Raw genomic sequence first — 16,129 nt, 5'->3', positions numbered from 1 at the left:
AACTCGTGTTTTAGAAATATCTTTGCAAAAAACATGAAGTTTACTTTTGGATGTTAGTTGTTTTCTATGCTTGAAATCGTCTCATTTAAAACGCTTTACTGCTTAAGCGGTTGATCATTCAGTTCTTTTTAATTTTTATTTGCCTTTAAGTGAGGGTTGAAAAGTGGTGATCGTACTTTGAGGGAGGCATTTATATCTTGGATTTCCTGAAATTGTTTCGATTATTTATTTATTGTATTTATTTAATGTAAATCTTTATCTTGATTGACGTGGTCTTCAGTAGGCGGGTTTGTAGCTCCAGCATTCCATTTGGTTTTTGAATAGTGTGGAATTACGACGTTTGTTAATGTTGAATTTGGATATTGCTGATTAGGTATTTGAACTGTTTAATGTTCTTCGAATATATTAATAGTTGCAGTGGAATGTTGGCTTGCTAAGGATATAGTATGGTCTTTATTTTATTGAAGCCAGGTCGCATTATCAAAGCCAGATGTATAACTGTATGTTTCCTAATTCTTTTATTTTGTGTTTGATGTTTCTCTCAAGTCAGTGAAGGGATTTTTTAAATAACAATAAACTGTGTTTTCTGGTTGTAAATGCAGGTGTTTCCAGAAGCGCCGTTCGTTACACCAAATGGTCGAAATCCATTGGTCTTCTCGTAACAATAGGTTTATTCAATTTACAGTTGTTTTATAAATAGAAACTATAAAGTATAACAATAGAACTGGGGTGTAAATTCCATTCTTAACAATTTCAGAAAATAACAACATTTGCGGTGCTGTTTTTGATTTGCCACTTGCATATCTTATTCGCTGATAATTGAACCTCTTTAATTATTACATCCCAGCTCCTTTGTTCTAACAGGGGTGATCTGAGCCGGATCGCCCCTACCATATCACCCCAGTTTGAGTTTCTTTGTTATGCATGCTTTCCCTTGTTCTGTAACATTTTGGTGGGAATGTCAAATCCACTATAAAACTTATAATTAATTATACGGAAAAGACTATCAATCAAAATTCACGTAGAAAAAATCCAGTGTATATGCAGGGATTCGAACTCAAGACCTTTAGCATATCAAGCCACGACACATACCACTACACCAGGACGACTGGATAGGAACCAACAGTAATTCAACATACTTAAAAGAAGCAAGATTTTTTTTAAGTGGGGCGAGTTGGCAGAGGTTTAAACTTTTTTTGTTAATAAGTGAGTTGTCATACTGGTTATTTAATTTGATTTTACACTTTTTCAAAATTTGGGCGAGTCGGTAAACAAGAGTGTGGCGATCTTTTTATGAATTGGCGATTTAGTGTGGGCCGATTGGCAAGTGGGGCGAGTTGATATTGTTTGATATCTACTCATCGTGTTCGGGGGTCTTAAAGGGCATACATCATATAGCACATATAATATATAAAGTATATTATAACGGTTGTGTGGCGTTCTAAAAGAGGGACGAAAGATACCAAAGGGACAGTCAAACTCATAAATCTAAAATAAACTGACAACGCCATGGCTAAAAATAAAAAAAGACAAACAGAAAAACAATAGTACACACGACACAACATAGAAAACTAAAGAATAAACAACACGAACCCCACCAAAAACTAGGGGTGATCTCAGGTGCTCCGGAAGGGTAAGCAGATCCTGCTCCACATGTGGCACCCGTCGTGTTGCTTATGTGATTACAAATCCGGTAAATAGTCTAATTCGGTAGGTCATATTCATGAAAGGGAAGGGGATCTAAACTAGATTTTATTAATTGTAAATGGTTTTCGTCTAATCTAAACAGCTACGATGTAAAATAGTTATCCCAATAGGACTTGGTGTGTCAGTGATAGATCACCCTCTGACCTCCGGTCATCGGGGTGATCTTAAACTGACAAAGCGCGTCTTTGTGGGATAACTATTAAAATCAAATCAAATAATTGACAATTGACTTTTTGGAGTCATTTAAAAGCATTTCAATAAAATCTGCACACATATCGTGTTATGTATTTTACCTGTAGTGAGGTTCTTTTAATCGATATTCGTATTTTTGGTTAATGAACAAGGTAAGATGTTTTAACCTAAGCAAATTGATTGTTTAATATATTAATGATAAATATTAAAAGCTCGAATGTAAGAAAACAACAATTTAAGCGACGCTATTCCTTTGCTTTTTATGTTTTCTGCTGTGCAAATACTGAGTTTGTGTCTTGGAAAGTACCCTTTATTCTGTCGTTTCTACTAAACCAAATATATACATGTCTTATGTCTATCTCTAGATGCGCCTTCCGTCTTAAGGTAACACTACGACTATAGACATTATATTTTTATAAAGCGGATGTGGTCGAGTAGTTTAGAGCGCTGGACAGGAGGATAAGCGAATGATGCTGTTGTGTATTAAGATATAAGTTCGAATCCCGCTGATGAACGGACAAAAATTTGTCAGCAGAAAAATATAATTCTAACACTGTTGGGTGTAATTTTCAGTATTATATTCCAGATACAACCGTCGATTAACATGCACGACAAATGCTTCTATGCTAATACCACCGCCTTCTCGTATTTATCACAAATATTCCTTTTCACCATGCCTATCAGGGGTTGGAACAATATTGTCATTCGTGGGTTCCAAACCTACGGAGAAAAAGCTGAGTCATCATCTAACAGTAGCAGAAAATCCCTACACCTCCATCTATTACTCCAACACATCCCCCACTACATGAGTGTAATGTTGTTATCCTTTATTAAATTAATATTATAAGATAATAAGGCTCTATAAATTTGTGAAATCACAGTTCCTTTCTGATCTTTTCCTGCTTCCGTAAATATACTTTCTTGTTATTTTTATGGTTAATCTTATTCCTATAACCAAGTGTCATTCATGTCAAAGGTCCAGGGTATTATCTGACCACTCCGTCTTCCTACACCTAAAACAACAAAAGACATGATATACCCAGTAGTGTTGAAAGATGCCTTAAACAATCCGCATGAAAATAAATCTAATTTTATGCATTGCATTTTCAGTAACGGCAGATAACCATATTTGTGCCGGTTGTCTCAGAGGTGATGAAGAAGAGATTGCTGTCTCTTGGTGTAATGATTGTGAGGAACCTGTTTGTCGACCTTGTGATAAAGCTCATAGGAGATTTGCTGTACCTCATGACGTCATTGATATAAAAGATATATCCAACGTTAGCAAAACCATAACCAAGATTTGCAGAGAACATACTGGACAGAAATTAATCTTTTTTTGCGTCATTCACGATACAATTGTTTGTCATGTCTGTAAATCTGAATCACACAAAGAGTGTGATATTTACCATATAGAGAAAGCTGCCAAGGGAATCAAGGATAGCTCAGCAATACATGATCTGAAACAACGAATACACAACCAGAAAGAAACCATAGAAAAGGTGAAGGAGGAATACCATGAGCTGTCCAGCAAGATAGATCAGGATAAGGAGCAGCAACAAGAACGACTAAAACAATTACGTTCAGCCATTGAAGACCGTTTGAATCGACTGGAGAAAAATATAGATAACCATTACAACTAAGGCGGTGAAAAAGTATCAAGCAACACAGAACATTTGAAGTCTCTAGCACAAACAACCAATACTAACCTGCAAGATATTGAAAAAGCAGAAACAGAAGAGAGCGAAGTAAACTTATTCCATCTCGTGAAACGTCTCGATACCAGTCATTTGTCAGATGAAAAAAATCTCGAGTTTTTAGAGAATGATATGAGCAATATGGCGTTACAGTTTTTCCTGAGAATTTCATTGAAAAAATTGACGCAATGTTGACTGAATTTGGTCTGGATGCTCAAACGACGTCGTTAAAAATCCAAAATAGTTGGAGTAAGACCAGGCAGTCACAGTTACGCGTGGAGTTAGATGAACAACAAAGTCTTAAAAAAACAGGAATTTATCATGCAGGAAAGTCTTCGAAATTTTATGCATGTTGCTTCAGGGAAGACAACAAGGTTGGAATAATCGAAAAACAATCAGTTCGTGAGGAGCATCCTAGTCCTTTTACTACTATAACTATATACTTGCGAATCATTAACCTGAAGGATTGCAAGTCACACGCTTTCCAACTTGACCGTAAATACAATAATATATGTAAAGATACTATTTGCTGGTTCGATCGAAACAACATATTAATTGTTCAAGATGATAGTGTTCATGTTATTGACCTGAAATTAGAGAATATTTATCGTACACTTAAAGTAATCAAGTATACTGGTTGTTCATCACCATGGCCAGTATCCTGCAACTGGATAACGTGTATCGAAAGTCAGATTCTGGTATTTTGTAATTATACTTGGGTTTCTTGGATAGATTACAATGGAAAAAGTGTGAAAAGGGTTGAATTTAAAGAGGATGTTTATGATCTAGATGTATTTGATAATAAGATATACTGTACGTTAAGTAACTTACACGAAATCAAATGCACAACGTTTGCTAATTCTACTCAAACATGCTACACCAGCTTAGATCTGAGAAAAAGCTGTAGAATTGCAGCAGGAGATAATTTGATATTCCTCATGGAGAAGGAAAGAAACACCGTCTTTAGAATAGATCTCACGACCAAACAACGTTCTACGTTCCATAAGGATGAGATCACCAACCCAACACATATCAATTTCAATGATAAGACTAAAGAACTAGCAGTGACATTTGACGAAGGGAACAGTTTGAAAATCTTTAGTGTATAGATGTAATATGGAAATAACGTAACTGATGCAGACAATTGTGGGAGTTGGTTGTAACATTGTTGTGTTTAGAAATGTCGTGGATTTAAAACACAAACCGTTGTGGAATATAAGCTTTTTTTATTCTTGAAACCGTCATAAAACTTTACTTCTATATGTAAGATTGAGAATTGAAATGGGGAATATATCAAAGAGACAACAATCCGACAAAAGAGCAGCCAACAGCAAAAGGTCACCAAATGCACACGGAAGTGGTCCTCATCTGGCCCCTAAAAAAATGTGTTTGAATTCAATTAAAATGGACGTCTCCGAAGGTATCACCAGCCTAGTAGTCAACACCTCGGTGTTGATATGAATATCAATAATGTTGTAATTTCTATAAATTTTCTGTTCACAAAACGTTGAATTTTTCGAAAAACTAAGGATATTCTTATCCCAGGCATATATTGCCTTAGACGTATTTCATTTGGCACAACTTTTTGGATTTTTTGTATCCTCAATGCTCTTCAACTTTGTACTTGTTTGGCTTTATACATAATTTGATATGAGCGTCACTGATTTGTCTTATGTAGACGAAACGTGATGTGTACGGATTAACAATTTAGTCTTAGATGCATGATTCTTTTATTAGTTGTTAGTGGCTTTGAACTGGCTGTCTGATAACTGCGAGTACTCTCAGATCTGTTTGTTGTATCTTTTTGTGTCGGGATGTATAAATACCCGGCCACGTTCACTTGTATGTTTGTCCATCTGATGAGGTAAGCCTTTTTCAACAGATTTTTATAGTTCGTTCTTATGTTGTACTGTTATACCACTGTCTCAGGTTATGGGGAGGGTTGGGATCCCGCTAACATGTTTAACACCGCCACATTATTTATGTATTTGCCTGTTCCAAGTCAGGAGCCTGTTTTTCAGTGGTTGTCGTTTGTTCATGTTACATATTTGTTTTTCGTTCATTTTTTTTTAAATACATATGGAAAAAAGTATTGCAACACCTTGATTTTTTAATACTTGAAAAATAAGTCTCTTATTTTGGATGGAATATGATAAAATATGTGTAAAATAATATTAAAACGTAGTTAATGATAACATTGGCTTTATAACGATCAAAAAATGTATGAAAAAAAAAAGTTTTATCTAACCAATTTTTTTATAACAAAATGATATGTTTTTTGTCCAAAGAAAATGCATTTTAAAACTTTTACTGTAGTCAAACTTTATAATGTCAGACATTTCAAAATTAATCTTTAGATGATTGTTCACATCATGGTTGATCGTTATACGCCAAAGAATTAGTACTTTGTGCGCAGTCTCCTTTAAAACTTATAACCGCATGTTAACGTCTTCTGATTCCTGCCATAAGTCGACTAATTTGTTGCTAAGCTAGGAGAAACCGATCTTGACGAAGGCTATTATTTATTTCATGATTTGTTTGAACTGGGGTGTCCTTTCATGCACTTAATGCCCAAAAGTGTCCCAAATATGCTCGATATGGTTCAAATTCGGGCTACGATTGGGCCAAGGAAGATGAACCGAATTTCATTGGAACACTAGTTCTTCCTCCACGACGCTAATTTACAACTTTGGCGAGCTCTGCACTATATTGGATACGGGTATCTGTGTGTCTGTTCGTAGTCAAAGGTCCCTAAAATGGTATTATCGCGCGATAACCAGTAGCGATGAGCCGATCTCGAACAGTTCTTGTTTAAAGGCTCCTGTATGGTCATCATTCTCTTTTTAGGATTGTTATGTTTGCAATGGGTTTCCTTCTGACCAACCTTCATCATGCTTTATTTTCCCTAGAAAAGTTATATGGGGTCTTTTGGACCTCGAAAGGTCTTTAACATCGTTTCATGCCTGATTTTTATTCTCAAAACGACTTATAGTGGAATGGTGATGACCAAAAATACGTGCAATTATCACAGCGCCATACCTGCTTCCCTCATGCTGGATATCTGCCATCTTGCTGCAGTTATGAGTTGTGGATGACCAATTGCAAGGTGTCAATAACATAAATTAATAAACTTGGTTATTTTAAGTGTTGAAAACAAGGAGGATGAAAACATCTGTTTAAGTGTTTACGAGTACAGTAGCTGCATGTGCAGATAAAAACTGATAGAGTCGATATTTATTGATTAAACGCATGTGATATTTAAATAATGTTTAACTAGTTCTATTTCAACAAATTATTTAACAAATTTTTTTTTTTTTAATTTGAATTTGAATTTGCTGTTGCAATTCTTTTTTCCATGTGTATATTAATAAGGCCGTTAGTTTTCTTGTTTGAATTGTTTAACATTGTCTTATCGGGGCCTTTTATAGCTGACTATTCTGTATGGAATTTGCTCATTGTTGAAGGCCGTACAGTGACCTATAGTTGTTAATATCTGTGTCATTTTGGTATCTTGTGGACAGTTGTTTCATTGGCCATCATACCACATTTTCTTTTGTATAAGTTATAATCCTGGTACCTTTGATAACTATTTACACCACTGGGTCAATGAGACTGCTGGTGGACGTTCCGTCCGAAGGGGTATCACCAGCCCAGTAGTCAACACTTCGGTGTTGACATGAATATCAATAATGTGGTATTTTATTTTTTATAAATTTCCTGTTTACAAAACTTTGAATTTTTCGAAAAAATAAGGATATTCTTATCCCAGGTATAGATTACCTTAGACGTATTTTGCACAACTTTTTGGATTTTTGGATCATCAATGCTTTTCATCTTTGTACTTGATTGGCTTTATAAATACCTTGTTTTTTTAACCGTCACTGATGAGTCGTATGTAGATGAAGCGCGCTTCTGGCGTACTAAATTATAATCCAGGTACCTTTGATAACTATAAATACCAAAACATATGACTGAGCTAAAATTTAAAAAAAACCCGCAAGACTAACAAAGGCAAGAGGCTCCTGACTTGCGACAAACGCAAAAAATGCGGCGGGGTTAAACATGTTTTGTGAGATCTCAACCCTCTCCTATACCTCTAATCAATGCAGAATAATGATACATATAGCAATATGCCTAAGGGTACGATGAGGAAATCCACGGACCACTACAGATTGCCACGAATGTCGCCGCATCGTATCCGTAGCTAATCCGACGTCAATCCGCAAATATTTGACCTAATGCATCAGCAACTATTCATCAAAGCAGTATACTACTCAAGTTTCCTACTTCCTGTTTCCAGACCTCATTTTGTTTTCGTACATATATTCATACATGAAGTGTTTGTGGCAGAAATCTAATAGTAAGTAACAAGCTTTAGATGTTGTACCTGTCAGTTCATTTTGTTTTCGTCAGTCATTTTGTTTTCGTACATACATGAAGTGTGTGTGGCAGAAATCTAACTGAACAAAGTAAAATAACAAAAATATTCCAAACTCAAAGTGAAAATAAAAAAATCGTTTATAAAATTAAAAGCACAAACAAATCAAAGGAATGAAAACAAACTGATACCACTTTGTTGTGTGTGGGTTCTACTCATTGTTGAATTCGTACAGTGACATTTAGTTAATGATATCGGTTTAATTTGGTCTCTTCTGGATAGTTATCTCATTGGCATACCACATCTCCCTATTTTTATATTTTTTTATATTTTGTAAACTAGTTGCGATTATTTTGACAGAATGATGAGTTTGAAACCTGTAAATCTCCCGCAGTTGATATGTACATGTATACATGTGCAAACAGAATTAATTGAGTTGTGCATTGTTTTGTTATTACATTTTTTGTAACTTAAGATCGACAATACGGATGTCAAACACATCAATCCGATTAAATACAGATCCTCTGTGAAATACGTTTCGTTCTACGGTTTGTTGTAAAGTCCTGTCGGTATCCTCTAGTTTTGTCGGATTAATACACACCTGTAAAAATTTGAAGGCTAACATTGCATTGGCTGGTGTGATAATTACCAGAACAGAAAATAAAACGCAGTGTTTTCAGATCCTCGTAAGCAAAGCTTGCGCCACATTATTTATGTATGTGCCTGTCCCAAGTCAGGAGCCTGTAATTCAGTGGTTGTCGTTTGTTTATGTGTTACATATTTGTTTTTCGTTCATTTTATTTTCATAAATAAGGCCGTTAGTTTTCTCGTTTAAATTGTTTAACATTGTCTTATCGGGGCCTTTTATAGCTGACTATGCGGTATGGGCTTTGCTCATTGTTAAAGGTCGTACGGTGACCTTTAGTTGTTAATGTTTGTGTCATTTGGATCTTTTGTGAATAGTTGTCTCATTGGTAATCATACCACATCTTCTTTTTTATAATTGAACTGTAAATGAGTCTGTATTTTAATCAGGTTGAAAATATATCCTCATCAATTCAAGAGAAGAGGGACGAAAGATACCAAAGGAACAGTCAAACTCATTACATTGGCGTATTCAACTGGTGCCGGATTACAAGTTAGTTCAATTACAAATATTTTATAGTGTTGTATCTCCACATTTCCATTGGCGTATTCAAATGGTGCTGGATTACAAGTTAGTTCAATTACAAATATTTTATAGTGTTGGGCCTAAATTAAAATATTGTTTGTTTGCCCTTTTCCGACCCTATGTTTTGAAACAGGGTAGGTAGGTAGGTAAAATATTTTATTTTTTTCCCCAAAAAAATAACTTGGCTCGGTTTATAGTCATGGGTAGGCAGGTAGGTAAAATATTTTATTTTATAGATACAAAATCTGCATAATGTCATTTTTTTGTCCGTTTGTTTTTGCAAATAAGTTTTCCGCTGGGACTATTAGTTTTGAAAAAAATATATATAAGAGATAACTTTGTACTGGTAAGATAATGTCCGGGCAGACATAAATTACTAGTAGAAAAAGTCCCTAGAGTGTTACAAATTTCGTGTGTGCCTTTTTTTCCAATAAAAATGCTATAAGACTTAAAACTCAATTGTCACGTATTTTGCATCACATTTATAAATGATCTGTATGGAAAACTTGGCGATTTTACTGTCAGATATTCTCCACTTTACAGGGTTTTGTCACTTTTGGTTCATGTCAGATATAAATAATTTAGCGGCATCGTTAACATAATCATTCTGATATGCGGATCACAAAAGGCCATCCCTACGTAGAATACAACGTCCGTTTACAAATTAGTTTGTACACACTTAATTTCTTTAAAAATGGTTATTTATGACATTCGGAATAGTATCCGCTTTTTTTAGCTTGTTGTCAAAGATAATGTCCAAGACGAATAACCAAGAAGTTGGTTATTGACTTCGGAAGAAATGACATTACGATAATATTATTGAAAAGCCCGAGTGTACCGATTGTTGTTTAAAGCTATTTATATATTTTTGTGACGAAATACAATTCACGGAAAACACCGTACAGCATGGCTGACATGGACATGGAGGCGAAGGAATAAACCAGCACATCCAACCTTGGTAAGATGTTATAACAACACACCCTGTAACATAAATTGCAATGCAGCCAAGTAGTTATATACTTTCATGCATGTCCGTGCAACGAAAACGAGTTTATAATTATACAATAAATGTCAATTGTTATGTTGACTGGGACCACTCGAACAGTCGTATACGTTATAAATACATTTTGGGTTGATGTTTAGTATCGTTTACTTTATAAATATTTGAAGGAAAACTGCTAAGACGCCGAAATATCACCTTCATCCAAGATATGTTTGTTGTATCTATCTAAATCTTGATATGTGTAAACATGGTAAAGACAAAGAGGGGATGAGAGATACACAATGATGTACACTTTCAAAGAAAAACAAAGTGTATCTCTGAGGTGTATCTAAAAGATGCTAGAAGATTTTATACTAAATGGTCAAAATGATTTGTATATTAGATTTTCTGCAAAAGACAGTTTAACAATATATTTAGCATCAATGAAGAGAGGTGTCAATGAGGCAGCTACCAGTGAATCCAATGCCATAAAATACCAGAAGAAGTCTCGACATCTTCATTATTAACAGTTTATCATGTAGACTAAAACAAAAAGTGAAGATAAAATTGCCAATAGCTCAATATTACACAAATAAGGAGATGTAGTATGAATACCAACTATCCACTCAAGTTCAAATGAATTGGATGTGAGTAATTATAGGCAACTGTATGGCCTTCAAAAAAGAGAAAAAATCCATTCTTGGTTTGAATAGAGAAAACAAACAGGGTATGTGTCAAAGAGACACTGGGCAACCCGACCAAAAAGCAATAAACAGTTTAATGCCACCAATGGGTCGGGTCTTCAACGCAGCAAGATAATATTGCACCCTAAAGCGGGATTCAGCTTGCCCCAGGACAATAATTTATACAATATATTTCTATGATGGGTTTTTTTAAACAATTTGTTTTTCATATATATGCTATGCTGGTGACTAAAAATTAATCTGATTTTAATATTTACTTTCTTTTGTAGACAAACCAATGATGATTTATGGACACAGATTTTATGTGTAAAATGTGAAGAATTAAAAAACATGTAATATTCAGGATTTTCATTGTATCATAAACAATCATGCTTCAATTTTATAAGAACAAAGTTCAAACTGAAAGATTTTTTTTAATTACTGAAGCATCAATCAGTATAAATAGATCACAGTACCAAACATGTTGGATATACATTATTTTGACAGGCGCCACAAAGCGAAAAAAAAACCCAACAGACATATATTGATTAAATGAAACAAATATCAAGAAACACATTATTGTCAGATATGGTAGGGAAGTTAGATTTGTATTAACAAATTTAAAATCGTATGAACAATTAAACAGTTAGTTTTTATGGTTGAAATGTATCTCATTTTCATGTCGAGCCCTTTTATAGTTGACTACTATATGGTAGGGAGTTTTCTTAATATTGAAGGCCATGCAGTGATCACATTTGCGTATATCCATGTCATTTGAACTCTACTGGGTTGTTGCCTCGTTAGCAATCATACCAATTTCCTTATTTTTTTTGTTCTTGTGAATTTGTCCTTTATTGTAGGCTAATGCATGATGGAAATTATAAGAGTTGGAGAAGAAGAATACACTTTTGAGTCAGTATCTTTTTTACATGTAACTATGCAGTATGAGATAAATCCCATTCCATCTTTTCCATGTACATGATTCAAACATGCATTCAAAGAGTATTGGGTTTCATGACTGACTGGTTAAGTTCTATATTTTTCCATGGACACGGGCTACACTGGCAAAGTGGTTTTGTATGAAGGTTGGTTCCTAAATATTGTCTTCCTAAAAGGATTAGGCGATTATTGGTGTAACAGCTAAAAACATTCAGACTATTCTGTCGTTTGCAGTTTTAAGATCAATTAATTTTGTAAATGAAAATGGAATTGGCTCATTGTGTGATTTCGCTGATCTGCCAGTTATACTTGTTAAGGAAGTTTTTCTACATACGCAATCTTATAGTATTTGTATGAGATGTTTTTCTTTACATAGACGTAACTTGATGTGTGTGTTTTGTAAGGTGAGTGCATCAGATTTATAAAAAAAAAGGACATTATAAGTTATGACAGGAATTTACAGAAATGAGAATAATGAGACAAAACAAGGAAAATGGATAAAAAATAAAGAATAGAGACTAACGGTGACACAATATACTGATGGTTGGTTCCTTGACGTCCAGTGACAATTATTTCATGCATGTTCAGGACAATGTGATACAATACAGAGAGAGAATAATAGTATTTTATAGTATGAAGATAAGTGAATAAAGTGGATAGGTGTGCAATAATATAAAATAGTTTAATCTTTGGTTGCTTTTTTATTGTCTTGTGGTAAATAATGGTAATGTTCAGAATGAAAAGAAATTAACAATAATTATAAAAAGGAGGTCCTAATTTACAGCCCGTTGAACTATTGAAGCAGAAATATAGATTTAAGTACAGAGAGCGTGGTAACCTCTATACACAGTGGCAAATCCAGAACTTGTTATTAGGGAGGGGAACTACAATCACTCGTGCTACAGTGTTTCCCTACATAATCAACCACATTTTTCCTACGAAAAAAATGGGGTGGATCCCTCTATGACGAGTGATGTAATATTCAGTTACACAGGGCCGTAACTAGGCCTCAGAATAAAACGAGGAGGGCGTTTGGGTGCCGCCGTCTGCGGTACCCTGGTAATGGGGAAACCAGGGGTGACACAACCAGCCAAAACTGGAAAAGTAGTTAATGATGAAGTCGAAGATAAAAACCATGACAAAAAAGAGTAAAACTTATATAAAGTACTTTTAATCAACGAAAACAATATCCGAAATCTGAATATATTTAAGTACGGCCAATTAAAGCTTAATTTTGACTCTTAGATCTTTATTACATGTTAATAAATCACTCAGTTTCAGACACAGGCACTTGTCGCAGAAAAAAAATTTCCTATATACATTTTTGTACCTTAAAATATAACACATTTAAGGCCTGTGGTTTCAGACAAGAACTTCGAGAACAAGAATACGTGGGAAATATTTTTTAAGCAGTTTTATTTATTTGACGTTTGTATTAAAATTTCCCATCAGCAAGTTGGCCAACATAAAGTGAGCTACAAGTACATAAACTACACTGTTTTCTGCTGTTGTTTTTTTAAATCATGTTGGGGATAACGGAAGTGCTATTTATAGGTATGTTCTATATTTAATTATTTGTTACGCCCCCTATAAATATTTGACCAGTCCGGTTAATCACCCCAGACGCTATATTTAAATATGCGTCTGGGTAATCGAGACTTATCATGATTTCAGAAAGCGTTCAACATCGATTTCAAACAAATGCTTTGAAACTTCAAATGCAAGTGTTCATGTCAAACGCTCAGGTGATACCAAACGGACTGGACCTTATACGTAAAGATAAAACCCGAGGATTCCGGTAAAAAAGTTTTGAGCGGGAAATACAAATATAAGATTTTTGGTAGGAACGAAAAAATAAAATAAAATAAAATCTTGCTGGTAAATACAAATAAAAGATTTTCAGGCGGAACGAATTGATAGGGTCGGTCGGTAAAGGGCAAACAAACAATATTTTAATTTAAGCCTTGTATCTCCACATTTCCATTGGCGTATTCAAATGGTGCTGGATTACAATTTAGTTCAATTACAAATATTTTATAGTGGTGTATCTACACATTTCCATTGGTGTATTCAACTGGTGCCGGATTACAAGTTAGTTCAGATACAAATATTTTATAGAGTTGTATCTCCACATTTACATTGACCAGGCAGAAGCTAGCGAACAATATCTAGCGAACAAGAACAATAAGCCAGCGAACAAAAAGGCGATATATCGAGAAACCAAAAAACAGAATAAGACAACAACGGCCGTTAAATAAAAAAATATTCCAAAAGGCAGAAAATCAGTTACTGTAAATTCAGAAATTAATGCGAGGTTTTTATTATTGCGAAAAATGCGACTGAGTTGTAAACGCAGTAATCTAAACTCGCATTTTGAAATATTTCATATGAATTAAACAGGATTTTTCTCAAAATCGTAAAAATCAAAATCGCATTTAAGTCTAAAATGACAAAATCGCAATAATAAATGCACGCAATAATTTCTGAATTTACAGTAAAATATAGCAATTTTAACTCAATTTTGAAATGGTTTTCATCCAATCTATTGATTTAACAAGTCGCATAACTTGTTAGGCTACTATTCAGTACCACAATAACTCTGCATCTATCAACGGATTATTTGTAGGTGTAGGGCCACCTATGCACCCTCTTCAATTTAGAACGTATGTAAAAGTAGTCCTACCCTGTAAAATATAGCACCTTTTATGTCATTGTTTAATCTAGAGCTCAAAATTTGAAAAAAATGTCAAAAAATTAGGGGGGTCGGCCTATTCCAGGGCTTCTAGAGAAAAATAATGAGGGGTGTCACGGTGTATGACTATAAAGGTCTTGTAGAGGAGAAACAGACGCTTCTTTTGCGCTAGGTATCGAAGGGCGCTATGTTCAAAAATCTGAAAATAGAGCTCAAAATTTGAAAAAAATGTCAAAAAATTAGGGGGGTCGGCCTATTCTAGGACTTCTAGAGAAAAATAATGAGGGGTGTCACGGGGTATGACTATATAGGTCTTGTAGAGGATAAACAGGCGCATCTTTTGCACTAGGTATCGAACGGGGCTATGTTCAAAAATCTGAAACTAAAGCTCAAAATTTGAAAAAAATGTCCAAAAATGGGGGTAGGGTCGGCCTATTCCAGGAGTTCTAGGGGAAAATAATGAGGGGTGTCACGGGGTATGACTATATAGGTCTTGTAGAGGAGAAACAGGCGCGTCTGTTGCACTAGGTATCGAAGGGCGCTATGTTCAAAAATCTGAAACTAGAGCTCAAAATTTGAAAAAAATGTCCAAAAAATGGGGGTAGGGTCGGCCTATTCTAGGAGTTCTAGGGAAAAATAATGAGGGGTGTCACGGGGTATGACTATGTAGGTCTTGTAAAAAAGAAACAGGCGCTTCTTTTGCACTAGGTATCGAAGGGCGCTATGTTCGAGAATCTGAAACTAGAGCTCAAAATTCGAAAAAAATGTTCAAAAAATGGGGGTAGGGTAGGCCTATTCCAGGAGTTCTAGAGAAAAATAATATGGGGTGTCACGGGATATGACTATAAAGGTCTTGTAGAGGAGAAACAGGCGCTTCTTTTGCGCTAGGTATCGAAGGGTGCTATGTTCAAAAATCTGAAACTAGAGCTCAAAATTTGAAAAAAATGTCAAAAAATTAGGGGGGTCGGCCTATTCTAGGACTTCTAGAGAAAAATAATGAGAGGTGTCACGGGGTATGACTATATAGGTCTTGTAGAAGATAAACAGGCGCTTCTTTTGCACTAGGTATCGAAGGGTGCTATGTTCAAAAATCTGAAACTAGAGCTCAAAATTCCCCAAAAATGTCAAAAAAATGGGGGTAGGGACCTATATAGTCATACCCCGTGACACCCCTCATTATTTTGCTCTAGAAGCCCTGGAATAGGCCGACCCCCTAATTTTTTGACATTTTTTTCAAATTTTGAGCTCTAGATTAAACAATGACATAAAAGGTGCTATATTTTACAGGGTAGGACTACTTTTACATACGTTCTAAATTAAAGAGGGTGCATAGGTGGCCCTACACCTACAAATAATCCGTTGATAGATGCAGAGTTATTGTGGTACTGAATAGTAGCCTAACAAGTTATGCGACTTGTTAAATCAATAGATTGGATGAAAACCATTTCAAAATTGAGTTAAAATTGCTATATTTTAACTGATTTTCTGCCTTTTGGAAATTTTTTTATTTAACGGCCGTTGTTGTCTTATTCTGTTTTTTGGTTTCTCGATATATCGCCTTATTGTTCGCTGGCTTATTGTTCGCTAGCTATTGTTCGCTAGCTTCTGCCTGGTTTTCCATTGGCGTATTCAACTGGTGCTGGATTACAAGTTAGTTCAGATACAAATATTTTATAGTGGTGTATCTCCAC

General features: G+C 35.0%; 2 protein-coding genes and 1 long non-coding RNA gene across 3 annotated transcripts; all 3 read left to right on the top strand.

The window, feature by feature from the left end:
- The first annotated feature begins 1,998 nt into the window (after nt 1–1,998).
- LOC139502968 (uncharacterized) lies at nt 1,999–4,836 on the top strand. Its single transcript, XM_071292634.1, has 2 exons — nt 1,999–2,051; nt 3,010–4,836. The coding sequence occupies exon 2, from the start codon at nt 3,782–3,784 to the stop codon at nt 4,700–4,702; it is 921 nt and encodes a 306-aa protein (XP_071148735.1). The 5' UTR covers nt 1,999–2,051; nt 3,010–3,781; the 3' UTR covers nt 4,703–4,836.
- Nucleotides 2,573–3,539, top strand: LOC139503295 (transcription intermediary factor 1-beta-like). Its single transcript, XM_071293056.1, has 2 exons — nt 2,573–2,651; nt 3,010–3,539. The coding sequence occupies exons 1-2, from the start codon at nt 2,573–2,575 to the stop codon at nt 3,537–3,539; spliced, it is 609 nt and encodes a 202-aa protein (XP_071149157.1).
- Nucleotides 4,837–9,849: 5,013 nt separating the features above from the next.
- On the top strand, nt 9,850–11,168 carry LOC139503785 (uncharacterized). The gene is made up of 2 exons (XR_011659192.1): nt 9,850–10,100; nt 11,098–11,168. It is a non-coding gene; the product is annotated as an uncharacterized lncRNA (long non-coding RNA).
- Nucleotides 11,169–16,129: the final 4,961 nt, after the last annotated feature.

This window comes from Mytilus edulis, chromosome 14, assembly GCF_963676685.1.
Source record: "Mytilus edulis chromosome 14, xbMytEdul2.2, whole genome shotgun sequence".
NCBI lineage: Eukaryota > Metazoa > Mollusca > Bivalvia > Mytilida > Mytilidae > Mytilus > Mytilus edulis.
This window is presented reverse-complemented; position numbering and strand designations above follow the sequence as displayed.